Here is a 20661-nt window from a genome sequence, read left to right as displayed (position 1 = left end):
CCTTGGCCAGCTTGCATATGCACAGTGCTCAATGGACCCTGCGGTCTCTGTGGCGGCAAGCCTCCCAGGATCTCAGTGTGTGCATCCGCATTACATCATCTCTCTGGACTTCCTTGTCCTGGTGGGAAAGTCTGCCCAATCTGGAGCAGGTGGTTCCTTTTCAGCCTCCCCCTATCCAGATTGTGCTCACACAAATGTATCCACCCTGGGCTGGGGCGCACATGTGGACAGTCTCCGCACGCAAGGCCTATGGTCTGCTCAGGAAGGCAAGTGCCAAATCAATTTCCTGGAGCTGTGGGCAATCCGCTATGCTCTTTGGGCATTCGGGGATCGCTTATCCAGCAAGGTGATCCTGATTCAGACTGACAATCAGGCAGCCATGTGGTATATCAGCAAGCAGGGTGGCACGGGGTCATTCCTCCTGTGCTGGGAAGCTGTTCACATTTGGTCATGGGTGCATTCCCAGGGCATTCTACTCCAGCCATGTACCTGGCCGGGTCGGAGAATGTGGTGGCGGACCGTCTGAGTCTAGCGTTCCATTCCCACAAGTGGTCCCTGGACCAAACCGTGGCGAATCGCATCTTCCGTCTGGGGGATCTCAGATGTGAACCTCTTTACCTCCCCCTGCAACAGCAAAAGTGAGGCATTTCTGCTCCCTGTACAAGGGAGACTGCAAACCAGCCTCAGATGGATTTGCTTGCCATTGGGGCAAGGGCCTTCTGTATGCGTATCTTCTGCTTCCCCTGGTGAAGAAGTCTCTGCTGAAGCTCCAGCAGGACAGGGGAACCATGATTCTCATTGCTCTTTGTTGGCTGAGGTAAGTCTGGTTCCTGCTTCTGTGGGATCTCTCTCTGAGAGATGATCAGTCGGGGGACCTCCCCCAATCTGATCAAACAGGATCAGGGCAGGTTGCACCATCCAAACCTCAAGGTGTTGTCTGACAGCCTGGATGTTGAAAGGCTAGTTCTGCAGCCCCTTGACCTCTGACAATGTGTCTTGGGTCCTTGTAGCTTCCAAGAAGCTTTCCACCATGAAGTCTTATAGCCTGACGTGGAAGAGGTTTTCCATCTGGTGCGAGGGCCATGGCTTGGATCTGTTCTCCTGCTCCACTCCGAAGTTGCTAGTCTACTTGCTCACCTTTCGGATGCTGGTTTAAAGACCAACTCAGAGTACACTTGAGTGCCATCAGTGCTTACCACCAGGGTGTTGACTGTTTGCTCGTCTCTATGTAGCCCATAGTGGGGCAGTTTATGCGGGGTTTGCTTCAGCTGAAGCCTCCCCTTCTGTCTCCTGTTGTGTCCTGGGACCTCAATGCGGTGTTGGCTCGGCTCATGCGAGATCCTTTCGAGCCACTGCACTCCTATGATCTGAAGTACCTGACCTGGAATGTTATCTTCTTGGTTGCGGTCACTTCAGCATGCAGGATCAGCGAGCTTCAGGCATTGGTGACCTGTCCGCCCTATACGAAATTCTTTCATCATAAGGTGAGTACAAAATCCCACCTTAAGTTTCTGCCTAAGGTGGTGACTGATTTTCACCTTAACCACTCATTCATTCTGCCCACCTTTTTTCACAGGTTTCATTCGCACCGGGACGAACGGGCTGCACACAGCTTGAATAACAAGAGGGCCTTAGCTTTCTACCTTGAACAGACATCGGGCCACAGGCAGTCCACGCAGCTCTTCATTTCATTTGACAAAAATAGATTGGGAGTTGCAGTGACCAAGCAAATGCTGTCAAACTGGCTGGCTAGCAGATTGTATTTCCTTCTGTTATGCGCAGATGGGCCTTCAGCTTACAGGCCGTGTCAAGGCTCACTGGGTTAGAGCCATGGCGGATTCGGTGGCCCACTTGCGTGCAGTTCCCATAGCCGAAATCTGCAGGGCCGCGACGTGGTGTTCTCTCCACACTTTCGCTACCCATTACTGCTTGGACAGGGATGGCCGAGACAGCAGCAGTTTCGGCCAGTCTGTCCTTCGGAATCATTTTCAGCTGTAAAACCCAATCTCCATGTCTGAGACCCTTTTTTGGGTTTAGTGTGCAAAAACCGGGTTTATGTCCATAGTTGTGTGCAGGTAACCTGATTTGTGCTCCTAAAAATTGTGCACACAAAACATGAATTAGGAACACAATTGTTCTGTGCACAAATGTTTTAATTACATAAATTCCAAGTACAGAAGCCTTGTAGACTGCTTACCCCAGTAACCTTTCTCCTCATCTGACCAATAGTTAACACTGGAAATAGAGAACATAAGTTGTCTGTGCACCTCTCTTCAGTAGGGAGTAATAACCTATGCCTTAATTAACATGGGATTTGCATGGAAGAGTGTTAAATTTGTGCACATATTTTCATACACATTTGTGCTATGCTAAATTATTTGTTAAATCAGCAATAAAGTTGAGTGCACAGCTTAGTTATACCTTAATATACCAAGGCCTAAGGATGAGTTGTAGTTCAAGCCTGGTTATAAAAGTAGACACCATCACCTTTCCTATGCAAGATCTCTTCTGAAGTGTGTAATTTACTGTTTGTACTATCCAGACATAGCATTGATTACATTAGTCATATTATAATGCCCCATCAATCCCAGTCATGAATACGACTTGCAGCTTTATCTGTGATGCTTCTGGCATTTATATTAAAAAAAAAAAAAACCAAAACCCAAAAAAACCCTCTTATGAGCAAATCACTTACAGGCCGATACAGTACAGTGCACTCTGGTGGAGCACACTGTTAACCCGCAATTGGACGCGCGGTTTCAATGCGCTAGCTTTACCCCTTATTCAGTAAGGGGTAATAGCGGTTCGAAAACGCGCATCCAACCCGCCCCCCCCCCCCCCCCGAACCTAATAGTGCCCGCAACATGCAAATGCATGTTGATGGTCCTATTAGGTATTTCCGTGCGATTCAGAAAGCAAAATGTACAGCCAAGCTGCACATTTTACTTTCAGAAATTAGCGCTTACCCAAAGGTAGACGTTAATTTCTCCGGGCACCGGGAAAGTGCACAGAAAAGCAGTAAAAATGGCTGTCAGCGGGTTTGAGAACAGACTCCGGCAAAATTGAACGTCTGCTGTCAAACCCGCTGACAGCCATCGCTCCTGTCCAAAAAGAGGCGCCAGGGACGCGCTAGTGTCCCTAGCGCCTCTTTTTTTGCCGCAGGCCCTCATTTGAATACAGAATTGTGCGCACAGGAGAGCGGGCATTCGCCTGCTCTCCCACGACTTTTACTGTATCAGCCCGTTACTCTGTTGCCTCAGATACAAACTGAGGATAATGCAATAACCTGTGCATTAAGAGCCAATGTGCTGGATTTCAGCGCACAGACTTAAAGCACAGGTGGTAAAATTTTTTAAACTCCTGATGCATCATGAGTCAAAATGTGACCACACCTTTTAATTCATTGAGAGGGTGGGGCATCCTAGAAACATATCAAAATCGCCAAGAGCACTGGAGCATAGCCAGAGAGCTGGCTACATTTGTACTTACCTGGCTAAGTGGCAGCAGGTAACTGGGGTCAAATAGCTGGATAAGTCTGTACTTATCTGGTACTCTGGCTGTGGTTACCCATTTGGCCAGAGAAGTACAGACTTATCTGGCCAAAAGTGGCAAGGAGGAAAAGCTTTTTTTTTTTTGGCCTGTCCCTCAGTTTGAAGCGCTAGCATAATGCTAGAAATTACTCCACCTCCAACCAGGCATAAACTTTCCAGTGTTAAAAACCATATGAGTTCGGCCAGTGTACCTCTCTGCATTGGGAGGCAATATTTAATGCCATCATGAGCAGGGAATTTCCATGTGAGGTACTAAGCTGTCCTCCCATATTTGAACGTGTATTTTGTGAGCGTAAAACTCCTAGCCTAATCGGCAGTAAGGTTTTCACTTAGAAAATGTGTTCTGCTGGTAGAGTTTCTCAATGTTGAAAACATTGATGGTATTTATCAGCCTGCTATCTTATTACTAGGCTTCTCGTCAACAAAAAGTAAACATGACATGTACCAATCTTGCATACTTTGCCCTTTCCCTTCTTGCTCCTAGTTAACTAGTCCACCTATCATCTACACCCATCACATAGGCCCCCTCCTACTAAAATGGAGTCCTCCAAATTGATGTAGACTGCATTTACCTAGGTCTCCTAACATGACAAAAACCTATGGCCTGCTTTCCTATGCTGTACTTTGAACTATGCGTTGTCATCAGGTTGTATCAGATGGCTCAGGTACTATTTCTGAGAATATTACCATGGAGGTCCTTGCATTCAACTTAATAATGAAGTAATTTGGCTAGATTCATGAGTCATGTGTCTTTTTTTGTATATAATAAGCCATCATCTAATTCACTGATGTTGAACACCAGTCCTTGAGTGCCACAAACAGGCCAGGTTTTCAGGATATCTTTCTCATGCATATCCATTATAGACATCCTGAAAACCTGGCCTGTTTGTGGCACTTGTGGACTGATCTAATTTAATGTTAAATGCCTGTCCAGAAAAATGTGTCCAAGGTGTGATAGAACAATATAAACATTACAAGTACAATAATAGTAATATAAACGTTGCAACATTAAAATTATAATAGCAGTGTTTCAGTAATGAAAGAATTAATAAAAAGCATCATGTAGGAGAGAGCTTTTAATTATATTTTTGATTTGTATTTTTATATCTGCTTCACTGCCTTCCTCATGAAGTATTTGATTTGAAAGAGAGAAATTGAATCATTATTGTTTTATTGGCTCCATATAAAGAAGCTTTTGCAGCAACTCTACTTGTTTCTCTCCAGTTCCACTTGGACTCCTGGCCCACGCACTAGCTGACAATGAGCAGTTAGGGAAGTGCATGTGGGGCTGTGATTCCCAAAAATAAATATATCCACTTATGGACATTGCAGTGAACTCATGCAGCTGAACCTTCCAGTCACTGCCAGGTTATTCTACATTAAAGTATAAATTACGGTATGTTTTCTTAAGGTATGCTTCTTTTATAGTAGTGTCTCTCAAACAGTGCCTTTGTGGAAAGCAAATATGTCAATTTTAGAGTATTTTTTTCAATATTCTTCTGCTCTGTGGGACTGTACTGCTAAGAGATGTTGCATGTAGCTGAAGGAGCTCTCCAATTGGCTAAAGGTATCACTGAATAGATTGTGATGTGAGTGCAGTGTACCCGATTTCGTTTAGATAAGATATTTTCTTCATCTTTTGAAGTATTGCAAGCTGGGAATGCTGCCTTATGTTGTACAGGTATGCAGCTCATATCGAAGAAATTGATTATGAGGAAGGAAGGGTGCTGATCCATTTCAAACGTTGGAACCACCGTCATGATGAATGGTTCTGCTGGGACAGTCCATATCTGCGCCCCTTAGAGAAGATACAGTTACGGAAGGAGGGCTTACTGGAGGAGGAGGGACCTACTGTAAGTTAACAGTTGTCTATATTACACCTGCTAGTACTATCAGATACTAATTATAGGCTGAGGTCAGCTGGATAAAACAATATACTCTTTTTGCAGATACATGATTATGGAAACTTAATGTCAAATTCTACTCAGGTTGTTAATGGTCAAAAATCATTAATATCTGAAAGTGATTTGGTGTGCTAGATATAGGAAGACTCAAATTTTGTGGAGGCTTTATAAATGTTTTGCAGAAATTTTGCAGTGCTTTTTGAGGATCTTAATCATAGGTAGGGTTTATTATATTTATAGATTTGCACACCAGCTCATAGAAATTTCTGCCTTGTCTAATGGAACAATGGAAAGGCATTAGAAATTTTATAAAAGTTGCAGAATTTCTATTTTTCTCCCCTGGTAAATTTCTGGAGTGTTTTCTCTATTAAAAAAAAAAAAAAAAAAAATATTTTTTTTTTAAGTTTGGGGCTGATGCTAGGGATGTGCATTCATTAGAAGTGAATGGGTAAAATGTGCTGAATGAGTCCACTTTCAGTCCTTGGTTACCAAAATGAATAGCTGGTGCTTCCAAAAATGCCTGAAAAGTTTGATTTCATTCATTTTCAGATTCATTTTAGTCTATGGGGCAAGGAAAACTGCATTTTTTTTCCTCTTCAAGCCACACAGAGTGGAGACAGGGTGGGAAGGGAGAAGGAAGGAAGGCAGACAATCAAGCGGGCCGATTCAGTAAAGTCCACGGGAAAGCGGACGAACGCCCGCTCTCCCGGCGCGCGATTCTGTATTTAAATTTGGTGGTCCGGTAGAAACGGGCAAAAGCGCGTCCCTAGCGCCTCCTTTTGACCCGGAGCTGTGGCTGTCATCAGGTTTGACAGCCGACGCTCAATTTTGCCGGCGTCTGTTCTCGAGCCTGCTGACAGCCACTGGCTCGGAAACTGGACACCGGCAAAATTGAGCGTCCGGTTTTCGGCCCGACAGCCGCCGGCCCATTTTAAATTATTTTTTTATTTTTTTATTTTACTTTTTTTACCCTTCGGGACCTCTGACTTAATATCGCCATGATATTAAGTCGGAGGGTGCACAGAAAAGCAGTTTTTACTGCTTTTCTGTGCACTTTCCCGGTGCCGGCAGAAACTAGCGCCTACCTTTGGGCAGGCGCTAATTTCTTAAAGTAAAATGTGCGGCTTGGCTGCACATTTTACTTTCTGTATCGCGCGGGCATACCTGATAGGGCCATCAACATGCATTTGCATATTGAGGGCGCTATTAGGTGCCACGGGTTGGATGCGCGTTTTCCGCTCCTTACTGAATCAGGGGTAAGGGAAAACGCGCGTCCAAGAGCAGGTTAACAGTGCGCTCCATCGGAGCGCACTGTACCGTATTGGCCTGAAGGTGAAGTAGTTTTTCAACTAGCCTATCCCAGCACAACTTCCTTTTTTTTTTTTTTTTTTTTTTTTTTTTAACCTGAAAGTGAAAGAAAAATGAAACTGAGCATGCCTCATTTTGTTCACTCATTTCTCTGTTGGGTTTCAGACAGGTTTTGTTTCTGAATCTTTCTCAGAGTAAAAGAAAAAGTTGACAAAGATGTATAAATGAAGGAGAAGGCAAGGTGGGCAGTTACCTGTTGTCACTTATGTCAGGGGAGAAACTAATCTCACTTCCACAGGGTTATTGTATCATTAAGTGGGGGTGAATGTTCTTGTTTTCTGCAACACAGTAAAGAGATCTGTTTCACAGCAGTGATTCTGACTAGCAGACGAGTACAGCAGCTTTTGCATGTGAAAGTGAGTCAGTGTACATTGTGACTGTTGCACAAACTGTCATCTAATTACTAATGTAATTCTGCATATAGTTGGCATGCAGTCAGCAGTGCTTGACACACTTTGTTTGTATCAAAACTGACTGCTGTGATGTCTGTGTATCCATATCAATTAATACTAGGTGTACATTATAAGGCTAAAAATCCCTATCCACTACTAGTGATCTCGGGTTTAAATTCCATCATGTCCTTGATATCAAAAGATAGATGTTACAACAACAACAACAACAACAAAAGGAAGAGGAAAGGTTTTTCCTCCATAAGGTCCTAGTACAGTCAACATTAGCAGCACTATTGATATTAGTGAAAGGACCAGAAGTCTCCTGACCAACAGAAAGAGACTGTGTTTGGGGTTTGTTTGTTTTTTTTATAGGAAGGGGAAACCAGTAGCAGAGGCAGAGTTGGTTAAGAAGCTGGAACAGCAACTGCCTGCTCCCATCTCTATTGTTCCTCTGGTACAGGGGGCAGAAGAAGGCAGAGTCATTGGTGGATAGCATTAGCAGCGAGGGTGTCAACTTGGAGTGGAACAGCCAAAACAAGCACAGTGCACACCCCTCCCGTTTCCTCCTGAGCAGTATCTGCAGTAGATATTTAGTAGAACTACTGATTCAGACGAATTGTGTGGTTAGAGTTGGAAGCTATTCAACTTGTAATTGCTTAGGAGGATTTGGGGAAACTAGTTATTAGTGCGCTATCCTGGAGACAGCAATAATATTGCTGAGGCCAAGAGCCGCTGCCCCTCCCCTCCCCAAGAAAGGTATAAGATGCCACTAGCCTTTTCCTTCCTGGTCCACCCCCATGCCTTTCCAGCAGCAGCACCCAAGGATCTAGAGAGGAAGAGGGGATCCACAAAACATCATAGGTGTGGAGAGATTTTACAGTTTTGAAGGACCATCTTTTTCCAGAATATATTTACTATTTAAAAACCATCAATAGTGCAAGGTACTGATCCATATTTCAAAGCAATGTTATGTAGCATCATTTATAAAATGTTTATTGTCATTGGTTTCAGGGATACTAGCCTGGGTATGCAACTTTACACTCAAAGCAGGAGCAGGAAAGCTACAGAAAAGGGGAAGTCTGTCTTGCTAGCGACCTCCACCTCCTGGCCCTTTCTTCCAGTGGGGTAGCCAGCAAACAACTCTCATTTTTGTCAGTGGTAAGCCACTGGGTGATCTGCTTGACTATGCTGGGGTAAGAGGCAGACAGCATCAGAGATGGTGCAGTGGGAAATGATTGCTCTGCATGGCCAGCCCCTGCAGAAGGTGGAAAATATGGGTTTAAGTTGCTGCTGCATTTCTTAGTCCCCAATTACAAAATACCCTGTAGAACAACATTCAGTAGGTAGTTTATCCCCATTCTGTATACTGCGAGACATCCTCTGATGCAAGTGCAGCTGGCTAAAGTGAAGGAGTACCATGCATTTTATAATCGTCTGGGCTATCTAGAATGTCATGCATGCCTATGTCTCCCTGATGGCACACTAGTATCAGCTGAATGAGGTGGGGCAGGCGCAGCAGCTGTAGTGGAGAAAGATCAGAGTACTGGTGGGCTGTGCTACACGACTAACTGATGGACCAGAGCAATCCCTCTGCCTGTATATTAATGCTGATAATGACAGAGAGCTGGCAGCTAGGCTGGAAACACATAATTGTAACTTTTTTTGTTTAAATGACAATGGCAGTAACATGAGAAGGGCAGTGGAAGATGGGGGCTCTAAAGGAATCCAAACTTTGCATACTTGGTGCAACTATAACAGTAGAATGCCTTAAGGCTAGGAGCCAAAGAATATGGCAGCTTAGTCTGACAGGAACTGATAGATGTAATAAAATAGGGATGAAAGTGGGCAGCAGCTCCATGAGAAGCAGGAAGCAGTGGAGGTGCCTTTGCACTGGCTCATTCAGGATGTGAACATGTGGGATTCTTCTTTTTCTGATGCTGCAGAGGTTTGTAGAGCAACAGACATTCTGGTAACTAAAGTAGATGTGGATCACCCCTGTGGCATTATGATTGGATGCACATGAAGATAATATAAGTCCTGAAACTCTTCAAGTAAGTTATGGAGAATCTTAAGTTTAAAGGAGCTGCCTGGAGCTCCCCTATTTTCAGTATCCTGGAGGAGAAGTTAGAGGGTCTAAGGAAGGAGCAGGCACTGAAACCAGTGGCATTTGCTGCTCATGGACTCCTTACTGGAAACTAGGATCATAGTCCACACCCAGTTGGATCCTTATATTCTAGCCTTGCTGTGTGACTCACTGGTGAAAGTAACTCTGATTCACTGGAAGGAAGTGCTGGTGGCTAGAGTGCAGAAACAGGAGAGCCAGATGCACATGGTCAGTGGGTCTACAGTAGTGGAAAGAGTAGACACCCTTTTTATTTATTTTTATTTAGATTTAGCACATGCCATTTCATTAGTAGTTTAAGTTGAGTTACATTCAGGTACAGTGGGTAGTTCCCTGTAAACTAACCCAGCTCACCATGAGCAGCGTCAGCTACCACTTCCTCATCCACCTTATTTCTGTCATCCCAGAACTGGCTTTCCTGACACAGATTGTAGCTACAGTGATTGGCAGCATACATTAATATCCCTCCACTTGGGCCCCCCCCCCCCCCCCCCCACCACCACCACTCCAAACAAGGAGACCCCACATAAATTTCATTCATACGTTACCTCACAGAGCCCATTGAAGACGTGCCCACAGATCTATTGGTATAATGGGCTCACAAGGCTGTGGTTTGACCAGACGTGACCAAGGTGACCCAGCATTTCTTTTTCTTCCAACCAATTAGTGTGCCTAGTAGATGGGTGTTCTCAATGGCTGGGGTAGCGTGAGTCCACATCATTCATGACTGGCACCAGAGATGATGGAAAAAATCGGTCTTCATTAATATAAACCATCCTTTGCTGGATTTCTCTGAATTACCATGCGAGTGGCAGGAGAATTGCATGCACAGCTACAATGAAGTAGTGTCTGCCCTTTGTGCCTTGCTGTGTTATTGCTAGTTACCGCTCTTGCTGCTACTTCCTTGCCTGCTCCTCCCACCCTGCCTCTCTCTTGATTATATTGGGTGTTTTGGCCTCCTGAATACTTTGGAATGCTGAAGTCATTACTGTTGCCTGCCAGCTCCTCGTGTCCTGCCTATCTCCTGGCTCTGCACTTTACTGTGTATTTGTATCACTGTTGCTACCTGGGCTGCTCCTTCCACCCTGCTTCTCTGTTATGCAGGGCAGAGGTATATTGGTCCTAAAACCAAATAATTAAAAATATGACAAAGAAAAACAAACTCTTTGCATCTTGACTCTCTCCTATTTCAGTGCCTTGTCTTTTATCATTGTTACAGTCTGACCTGCTTCTTCTCCTCTTATGGTATTTTGGGGGAATTCCTGTCACTGTTGGTACTGCTTTGACCTTCTCATGGTGCTTTGGATTTTTCATGCCACTGTTGGTGCCTTTCATCTTTTCTCTTGGTACCTTGTGGTGTTCATATAGTGCTTTTGCCACCCTTTTCGTACCTTGCAAGTTCATGCCATTTTGTTCTCTTTGCCCAACTGTTGGTACATTAGAGTGTTCTTCCATCTTCTGTTGCTATGCGCCTGAAAGTTGAATAAAACTGGGCTAGAAAGCCCAAAATAGGATGCAGTGCTTCCCCCGTTGACTTTAATGGAAAACAAATGAACGAAAATAGAATTTTGGAACTTGAGCTAAATGAACAAAATGAGGAAACCCAACTGACAATTTTCTGCTCACATCCCTAGCTGAGGCTCCTTCAAGGACTTCAAGCACTTATTGATATCACCCATAGCTCCAAGGGAAGAAAGGAAAATATTTGCTCAAAATATTCCAAGAATGTTGCACTACATGCATGATTATAAATTTGAGTGTAGCTGACTTTCTTTGATAAAAATTATGTTGAAATTTTTTTGAAAATCTGTTGAAAGTAAATTGGAATGTTTAAATAACATGAAATAAACTTGAAGCTTGCTGAAGTATATTTAAATTTTGTCAGTCATATTTAATCCCCCTTTGCTTGCTATTGTTTCAAAATTCTTGTCTCTGCCTTCCTCCCTAATATACAGTACCTCTTTCCTTTGCTGTTAAACCTTAATTACTTTTCCCTTGTCTGCTTACAGTTTATAAGTACTGTATTGAAGTTTCCCTAGTTATCTGTTTAGCTGCAGAGGATGAGGGGGTTGGTAAACATTTTCTGTTTTTGTAAATACCATTTTATTGTATCAAAACCACAGATTCAAGAATATATCCTAGGAAAATCCCTTCCCAAGCCCCTGCAAAGTGAAGAGGTATCAGATAAGCATAACAGTAAACTTATTTCAGATGTTGAGATTTATCTAGTCAAGGAAATAGCCACAACATAAATACGACATAGTAACTAGACAAGCATTATTTGGGATTTATAAATATATCAAATTGGCAGTCAGAATGAAATATCAGAAATTAAATACCAACCAACTATGTCAACTTGATGATTTGTCTCCATGAAACATAAGGTGCCCAGACATCATTAAATTGAAAGAGTTTGGTTCTTATATGCCATAATTTGTACAATCGATAATTACTATGTAATCTAAGCAGTACATTCATTTTCGAAGGCCCCACAGGATCTTTCTATTGAGAAGCTCTCTCACATCTGGCTGCTATAATTATCTGTTCGAATAATAGTTGTATAATAGGTAAACTGAGAATTGGGCAGATTTGACAGAGTGTTATAAGGTGAGGGGTCATTTCTATACCCAAAATATCCATAATTAACAGATATATCTTTGACTAGAATTCTATTATGATCAGACAAGACCACCACATATGAAAAAAATAATCCTATCATACCACATTTTCTCCAAGATGCAGCCTCAGCACTTGGATTTGCAACATGAAGTTTGAGGTGTTAAATACCATCAAAATAGTGTTTGATAACCATTTTCAAGGATATAGGTTGATACAGAAGTTTCGCTGGTGTAAATGAAGGAGAGATCCCATTCTTGTTCAATTAGCTTTTCACCTAAATCTTTTTCCCAATGTTGTATGTGTAATGGAGTCATTAAATCTTTAAGTAAATTATGTAATTTTGTAATAGCACCTTTGAGATTAATTGCCAAACTACAGAATCCCTCAAATATAGTCTTGCCTTTTATCAGATCCTCCTTAACCCTCATATTAATGAAATGATGAATTTGAGAATAAAGAAAACAGTTTTTCACTTCGGGTATTAGTTCATCCTTTAAAACATTGACGTTCTTAAGATCCCTCCCTTTCCATACATGCCTTATACAGGATACCCTCCTAAGTACCCACTGGTGATACTGTCGTAAATGTAGCCTTTGTTGAAAATCAGTGTGTTAAAACAAGGCTGTGCTATAAAAAATAGTCTTTCTCCCACTAAATGGATCCTTCATTTGGCCCACAGTTTCAAGGTGAGAAGAGTTGTCTGAGGAAACTGCTGAATCAATCTCTCAAGTTCTTTTAGTTTTCCAAATTTAAAGCCAATAGTCATCAGTCCGACAACAGATTGCACCAATAAGACAAATGATTTATTAGATTTGGTTTTGTGCTAATCAGTAATGACCTGTAGCTGAGAGGCAACATAATACCAAATTAAATTGGGTGCATTAAGACCGCCTCTCACCTTCAGTTGATATATAGTACCCTTCCTAAAACTCTAGGAGGTCTCTTTCTTCAAATGAAATGAAAACTACATCTCTGCAGTAACTTAAGAGTATTCGGAATCTGAATTGGGAGAGTTTGGAATAGATAACTGAATCTGGGTAAGATAATTTTTCTGTTGCCAGTCTTCCAAACAAGGACAAGCGTGGTCTATCCCACTTCTCCAAATTTCATTGTATAGCTTTCAGTAAGGAAATAATTAAAATCAGTTTGTGCAACTGTTTACCCAAATAAACACTTAAATACTTCATGCATCTTTTGGTCCACTTAAAAGGAAAAAGTGACTGTAGTTGAATCAGGCTAGATTCTGGAAGCGACACATTTAGAATTTCAAATTTTTCAAGATTAATCTTAAATCCTGACACTTTACTGAATGTATTTAATTTTACTGCCTCTTAAAGAGCGGTCAGGTTAGGTTAACGTGAATGTTTGTAAGAAAGAGTTCCAATTACAGCCCCTTGTATTAAGTCATTGGCCCTGAACCGAATTGCAAATGGTTCCAGAAATATTGCAAAAAGTAAAGGGGATAAAGGACAGCCCTGACATGTCCTTCTGTTAACTGAAAAAGACCCAGAATATCCCCCATTTACCTTCACACGAGCTTGTGAGTTATCATATAACTTCCGAATCTAATTAATAAAAAATGCATCGAATTTCATTTTTCCCAGCGTCTGAAAAAGGAATTCCCAATGAACCATGTCAAATGCTTTTTCTGAATCAACAGAAAAAAGAACAGTAGGAATAATCTTTTGTAACCACCAAATATCTATTATCTTTTGCACATTATCCACTGCCATTCCGTTAGGAATGAGTTTGGCCTGATCTACATGAACAAAATTCAGAATTACTTTAACCTAACCGCCAATATCTTTGCCAAAATTTTAAGATTAATATTTATTAGAGATATTGGTCAGTATGACACCACATAAAGCAGAGTCCCTTCCAGGTTTAGCAATAATTGAAATTCCAGCTAAATTAATGTTCAGCAGCAAGGAACCCACACCTTAGAGAATTAAACATGTTTGTCAAAGGTGAAGCTACAGTAGAGGCAAACATTTTATAAAACTTGGCTGTGAACCCATCTATGCCTGATGTTTTATCTACTTTGAGATCTTTTAATGACATTCAGCACATCCACAGCCTGAATTTCCTAATCCAAAAAAATCCACATACCTGGGAGGCAATTCAGACAAAACATAAATAGTCATCTTTCTTATCTGTTGGAGGGAGTTCACTATAAAACTCCTTGAAACGATTTATAATATCAGTGCTCGTTGTTAATATAGCATCTTTCTTTTCATTAATCTTTACAATCTGATTTTGGGACTCCTCAACTTTCTTGCTATCCATCTGCCAGCCTTATTACCACCCTCAAAATGCTATTGGTTAATTAGATCGACACTGCAATAGCTTCAAAGTCTAAAGCAGCAAGATCTTCCCTGGTATTCAGCAATTGGGATCAAATAGTCATATTTAGGGTATTTTTATGGGGATTTTCTAGAGAAGAAATTTTACTTAAAAGATTTCTAGTTTTTGTTTTTTCCTTTTTTTGATATGAGGCCCTCTATTTCAGTTTCTCCTGTATTACTGATTTCAAACAATCCGACAAAAGAACTGGTGAGATACCATCCACATTATTTAGAAGAAGATATTCAGTAATTGCACCCTATAAATTTAGACAGTAATCATTGCCTTGCAGTATACTATCATTTAATCTCCAGAAACATTTCCTTATATCTATTGGTGTGAATTAGGTATCAATCAAGACAGGGGATTAGTCAGACCAGGTAGAAACAATAGCTGCCTCCACTACCTCATTAACGCTGGTTTTCTCAACCAAAATACAGTCTGTTCGTGAATATGAGTTAATGGGCTTAGAATAAAATGCTTAGTTCTGTTTCCTGGGAAAGCACTGCCTCCAAACATGAACAAGATTCCAATTATTAACGAGCGCTTTTAATTTGGGTCTGTGTCTTAGAGATTTGACTGCCATCCTGATGAATTATCTAAGTCAGGAGATTCAGTAATGTTTAAAATCATAGGCTAGAATCAAATGCCCATCCACCCATAAAGACTTGTTTCATCCAAGTGAATGATTTGTATTTGGGGCATAAACATTTACCAAAGTAATATTTCCCCCTCCGCCCCAGTTTAAATGATAAACTGCCCAGCTGGGTCTTCAGAACTTCTAAAATGAAAGACAAGAAGTTTAGAAAATAAGTTACCCACACCTGTTATTTTTTGGCTGCTTCTAAATGAGTGAACATTGTATGTTCATATCATCTTTTTAAATGTGTTAATGGAATAGATTCGATTATACTCGAATGGCAATAAGCTCCTTATGTAACAATTGTCGCTTAGCATAGGTGTTAAGGCCCTTCACGTTTATGGAATAAATCCTATAATGAGAAATATATATTGGTGAGCAGGCTCAATAATCTCATTGCATATAAAAACTGAAGATAAAAGAGTCACTAACAATTTACAGACTGATATGCCAAATCCCTTCACTAGACTTTGCTACATACATAACCAAATCATATTCATATATCCTATCCCACTATTCATTCACAAGCACAACCTTGACTCTTTCCCCAAATGATCTGCCCTGCCTATCACCCAGAACTTCTTACTTAAATGGAGGTATTGACTTCATACGCCATGGACCTCTTCGCACCCATGTAAACTCTTAGCAGTCATGATCCTATTTAAATCCAAATCCTGAATAAGTAAATTCTGATCCGTTAACTAAGGGATCACTATCTTAAATTCGCCAATAAAGCTGGCTAAATAAAGAATAATTGTAGAACTAGAAAATAAATTCTTCTGCAAATCTGATATCCAAAACAAATCAATTATGCAATCAGTCCATCATACAGGTGCTTCTGTTGTCGCAGAAAGACTGTCTCTTAAGCAGTTTTCCTTCACTAAATTTGGCGATGAAGGCAAAGGTTGTGTATCTGTGCAAGAGCAGTTAGGCCTGGAATCTCAGGTACAATTTGATGAACCTTCAATTTCTTTACACACTTATTCTTTTTTTTTAATTGTTTATGATTTTAACATGTAAATACAATACATTACTTGCTATAATGACTTTTACAGGTGGAGTACTCTATACATATTTTCGAATCCATACTACATATTTCAAAAGAATCACTTTTCATACATCCATCTGAGATTTTAAAGAAATTTAGAGAAGCATTTAAACATTATGAGCAATTATTTAAGCAATAAGTATAAAAAAAAAATGTAGGTTCCTAACCCCCTTCATTTATACTAACTGACATTCCTTCAATCTCCCAGAAGGGATCTGAGATGCTCAGGGTCAGTGACTTGATAATTCTTTCCATTCAGTTTTATTGTACATTTACATGGGTAGCAGAGAATAAAATGACCACCCTTCTCATTTACTTTAGCTCTTAATTCGAGAAACTGCTTCCTTCTAGCTTGTGTGGTTTTTACTAAATCAGGATAAATCCATATTTTATTCCCGTAAAATGTTTTTAACCTATTGCGGAAAATTGTTTTTAAGATAGTATCCCTGTCTGAAATAAATGCAAAAGTTACCAACATAGTACTGGTTTTTTTAACCACAGTTTCATCTTGAGATTTTTCTAGGAGATCAGACAAATCTATAGTGGAGTCAACATTTTCTCTACAATCTTTTACAGCATTATCTTGTGTCAAATGAACCTGATCCTTTGTTTTAACTGTATTACTTATATAAAATGCCCTTACAATAGTGGGCATACTCTGACCAGTTATATTCAAAATTTTCTCAATATACATCCTAAACAATTCTATAGGAGAGATCTTATTTATAAAGGAAAATTGACAATTCTGAGATTCAAGACACGTGCATAATTCTCAATATTTTCAATTTTCCTCTGCATTTCAAACTCAGCCTTAATTTGTTGAACTTGAATCTTTTCTACCTTCAAGAGGCATTGATCAAAAATATTATTCTGCTTTTGCAAATTAATCAAGGCTGCTGAATTACTCTTAACTGTTTCATTAACAACTTTAGATAAATCCTTAATAGAAGAGTCTAACTTCACTAAAACATTCCACAAAGTATCCATAGTTATTGATGTAGGTCTTACTATTATTTCTTGAGATTTTGCTTTCCCCTGAGCTGAATTCTGCGAATGGTTCTGTAATCTGCGAAATAACATTAAGAATAATAATAATAAAGAGCTTCTAGCAATGCTAGCAGAAATGAGAGGAAATGGAGATCTGTAGATGTGGTGAGAATGACGCACATCTTGAAGCACATGCTAGTTTACTTAAGGAACTTGGCAATAATTACAAATTCTTGCAGAACGATAATGCATTATCTGAAAACACTAAAAGATATAGAAAATAGAACCAGGCAACAACTGACTGCTTCTGTGAGCTCCCACAACCTACCTGGGAGTCTTCTCCAACCTCCATCTGCTGGACCCTGCCTAATCGCTGCAGGTTCCATCGAAGCAGCTCCTCTGTGCCTGTGCGGGTTGCTCCCACCCTGCCCCTTTTGTGACAACGGGGCACTGGCACAAAGGGCAGAGCATGACAAAGGGTCGTGCCCCTCTGCACCTGATCACTGTTCATTTAATGTTATTTTCTCTTTAGATGCCATCTCCTTTTAAGAAAGCACGACTGCTTTCTCTATATAATACTTTCTGTATTTGAATGTTCATTACTCACTACTTTCTCTGCTAAAAATGCACATTCCCATCACCACGGGAAAAGATAGATATGGTGACTTTACAAACTATCGCTGTAGGCAATTCCAATTTGGAAAATCCTCCCTGGTCACTATCGCTCCTACCTTTTTAAGTCTGCAGCATTGTTTGCCTCCATCTCTTTTTTTAATCTTCAATGCACAATCCATAAGAAAAAAGGTACCTATAATCTATGATTTAATCTCCTCTCATTTACCAGATGCTGCCCTGATTGCTGAGACCTGGCTTTTTGAATATGACGATGTATTTAATTCCTTATGCCTTCCAGGCTACATTCTGTTCTCAGAACCTCATCCAAATCGCAGAGGAGGTGGTCTGCTGACCATTGTTAAAGCTTCCCTGCAACCCTACAGGAAATCTTTACTAATGAATTACCCCTATGAACTCATGCTAATCTCAACTGTTTCAGTGAACCTTTATACTGCCCCCCCCCCCCCCCAAGCAAACTCACTAATAATCTGTCCCCTCTGATAGAATCTATAACCACATTGCCAGTTGATCTATCAAAAACCATTATAGCTGGAGATTTCAATCTACACTTTAACCTAATACCCCCTCCCACTGCTGTTTCCTCATTAGCCAATGTGTTATGTCTGGACTAGGCTGGGAACAACTTCTGGATAGGCTGACACACATTAAGGGTCACACCGTAGACTTTGCCTTCTACAATCCTACACATAGAGATTACCGCAGTAACCCACCAAGTTCCTTGGTCCGAACACTTCTTAATACAAGTAAGTTGTGAGCTCAAACATACTTCACCTAACATAGTTGTTAGTCCTAAGAAAATCCTCAAAAGAAAGCATGTTGACCCTGATACCTTCACTAATGTCCTACTTCCCAATCTTCCTACGATCCCTGACGTAGATATCAATCAATCTTTTGACCCCCCCTCCCCCCTAGCGTCCTTGCTAGTACTTACTGAACCTTGTACAAAGTTATGGGCACAGTTGCCACCCATCATGTTATTTTAACAGCTCGCCTGAGCAGCCCCTTGATGTTCCTTTCAATTCATTGCTGTTTACTTGTTCCTTTCTGAGCCCCCTCCCCCTCCTGTTCATTGTATTTTCTTTTCTTTAGTTATGATGTAAACCAATATGATATCCCCTCTAATATCGGTATAAAAAAGTTTTTCAAATAAATAAATATCTGGAACTCTTCAATATCCAAATCCTTGGACTCTATAGCACCAAGTAAATTCTGTAACATTAGATCTAAACCTAGCGCGGCTTGGTTCTCAACAACACTACTACAAATGAAAACCATGTTAAGACGCCTTGAACGTTGCTGGCATAAGAATCCAACTCCAGAAAAGAAAACAGCCTATTTTACTCACTTGAAAAAATACAAAAAAATTGATTTTGCAAAAAATCTTATTATGCAAATAAAATAAAAATGGCAAACGGAAATCCAAAAATATTATTCAACATAGTAAAATCTCTAGCATCACAAAAAACATCTCCATAACATTCCAGACGACCTATGCTCTAAAATTGATCACCACTTTCAAGAAAAATCACTCAAAATTTCTTCAGAATTCCTTCATCTGCCAATTCCAAAAATAAACCTTCCCCAGCTTTTGTGCTCATGGTTCACCTTTTTGGAAACTGATGCTTTCACGGTATGTTTACTCACTAAGCTGAAAGTGTCTAATTCACCATTCAACCCTTGTCCAGGACAACTCCTAATGGACAGCTGAGACTTTCTTTTACCATCTAGAGCACAATTAGTTAACTCATCACTTAACACAGGAACATTCCCCAACTCTCTCAACAACCGATCCATTCGAGCTCACTAATCTTCGTCCAGTTGCCTCTTTGCCTACTCTCGCTAAAGTAATTGAATAAACCATTCTGCCCCAATTAACCGAATATATCTGACAATAACATCCTACATCCAAATCAACACACGGCTTCCGTAAAGGGCATAGCACAGAGACCCTACTTTTATCTGCCTTTGACACTATCATGTGCAGCTTTGACGTAAACACTGATTTTATCATAATTCTCCTTGACACCTTAAACCATAACTTGCTCCTCACTAATCTAGAATTCATAGGACTTCAAGGCGCTGTTCTTTGATGGCTTGACTCTTTTTCATATCCATTCGTCCCAACAAATTAATCTAGACTCCCAACACTCCGAGTGGTGCACTACCACAACTGGAGTCCCGCAAGGATCTTGCTTGTCTGCGGTGCTGTTTAACATTTATCTCATTCCACTATGTCATATACTAACTGGTCTAGGCATAGATTTCAAGATCTATGCAGACAACATAAACTGCTTATCCCATACTCTTCTTCCTGGAATCATACCTTCTCACTAATCACCCTTTCCTTAGAAACCATAAAAACCTGGTTGTCTCACAATAGACTAAAATTAAATGTGGCAAAAACGGAATTGATGCATTTATCCATTATTCCTAACACACCATGAGGTCCCCCTTCGCATCTTACCTTCAATAATCACTGGATCCCCATTGTAACCCATGTTTGAAATCTAGGCATCATTGTAGATTCTAAATTATCCATGCCAGATAACATATCCAAATTAGTAAAAACCTCATTTTACAAATTGAGTCTCCTAAAAAGCCTTAAACCCCTTCCTTTCCCAGCAGATTTCAGAATTGTGCTACAAGCCATCAATCTCAAGTTTAGACTATTGCAGTTCCTTATGTTGGCCTTCCCGAATCAACAATCCGTCCTCTTCAACTCATACGAAATTCTACAGCTTGCCTCTTAACAAACACTAAAATGAATGAACATATTTCACCCGTTCTTATTAATCGTCATAGGTTATAATTAAGCAACATATTCAATATAAAATTTTAACCTTAATTTTCAGCCTAATTAATAACCCCTAATCCATTTGGTTATGCACCTCGTTATGTATTTTTCAAACTCTGCGTCACCTAAAATCAATCGATAAACAACATCTTGAGGTCTCAACAGTCAAAATCACCAGACTAGAAATTACTAGAAAATGTGCCGCCTTCGTTGCAGGCCCCCCCCCCCCCTGCTCTAGAATTCCATTCCAACCGTAC

General features: G+C 40.6%; 1 protein-coding gene across 4 annotated transcripts in view; it reads left to right on the top strand.

Annotated features, from left to right (window-relative positions):
* Positions 1-20661, top strand: part of PHF20 (PHD finger protein 20) — a 280282-nt gene that overhangs the window by 58317 nt on the left and 201304 nt on the right. For all 4 annotated transcript variants that reach the window (XM_029611169.1, XM_029611171.1, XM_029611170.1 and 1 more), the window contains exon 3: positions 5233-5404. In XM_029611169.1, the coding sequence (XP_029467029.1) occupies positions 5233-5404 (172 nt within the window). The remainder of the gene's footprint in view (positions 1-5232; positions 5405-20661) is intronic.

The sequence above is a fragment of the Rhinatrema bivittatum genome, chromosome 8 (genome assembly GCF_901001135.1).
Source record: "Rhinatrema bivittatum chromosome 8, aRhiBiv1.1, whole genome shotgun sequence".
NCBI lineage: Eukaryota > Metazoa > Chordata > Amphibia > Gymnophiona > Rhinatrematidae > Rhinatrema > Rhinatrema bivittatum.
Note: the sequence above shows the minus strand (reverse complement) of the source record. Positions and strands in the feature narration are given on the sequence as shown.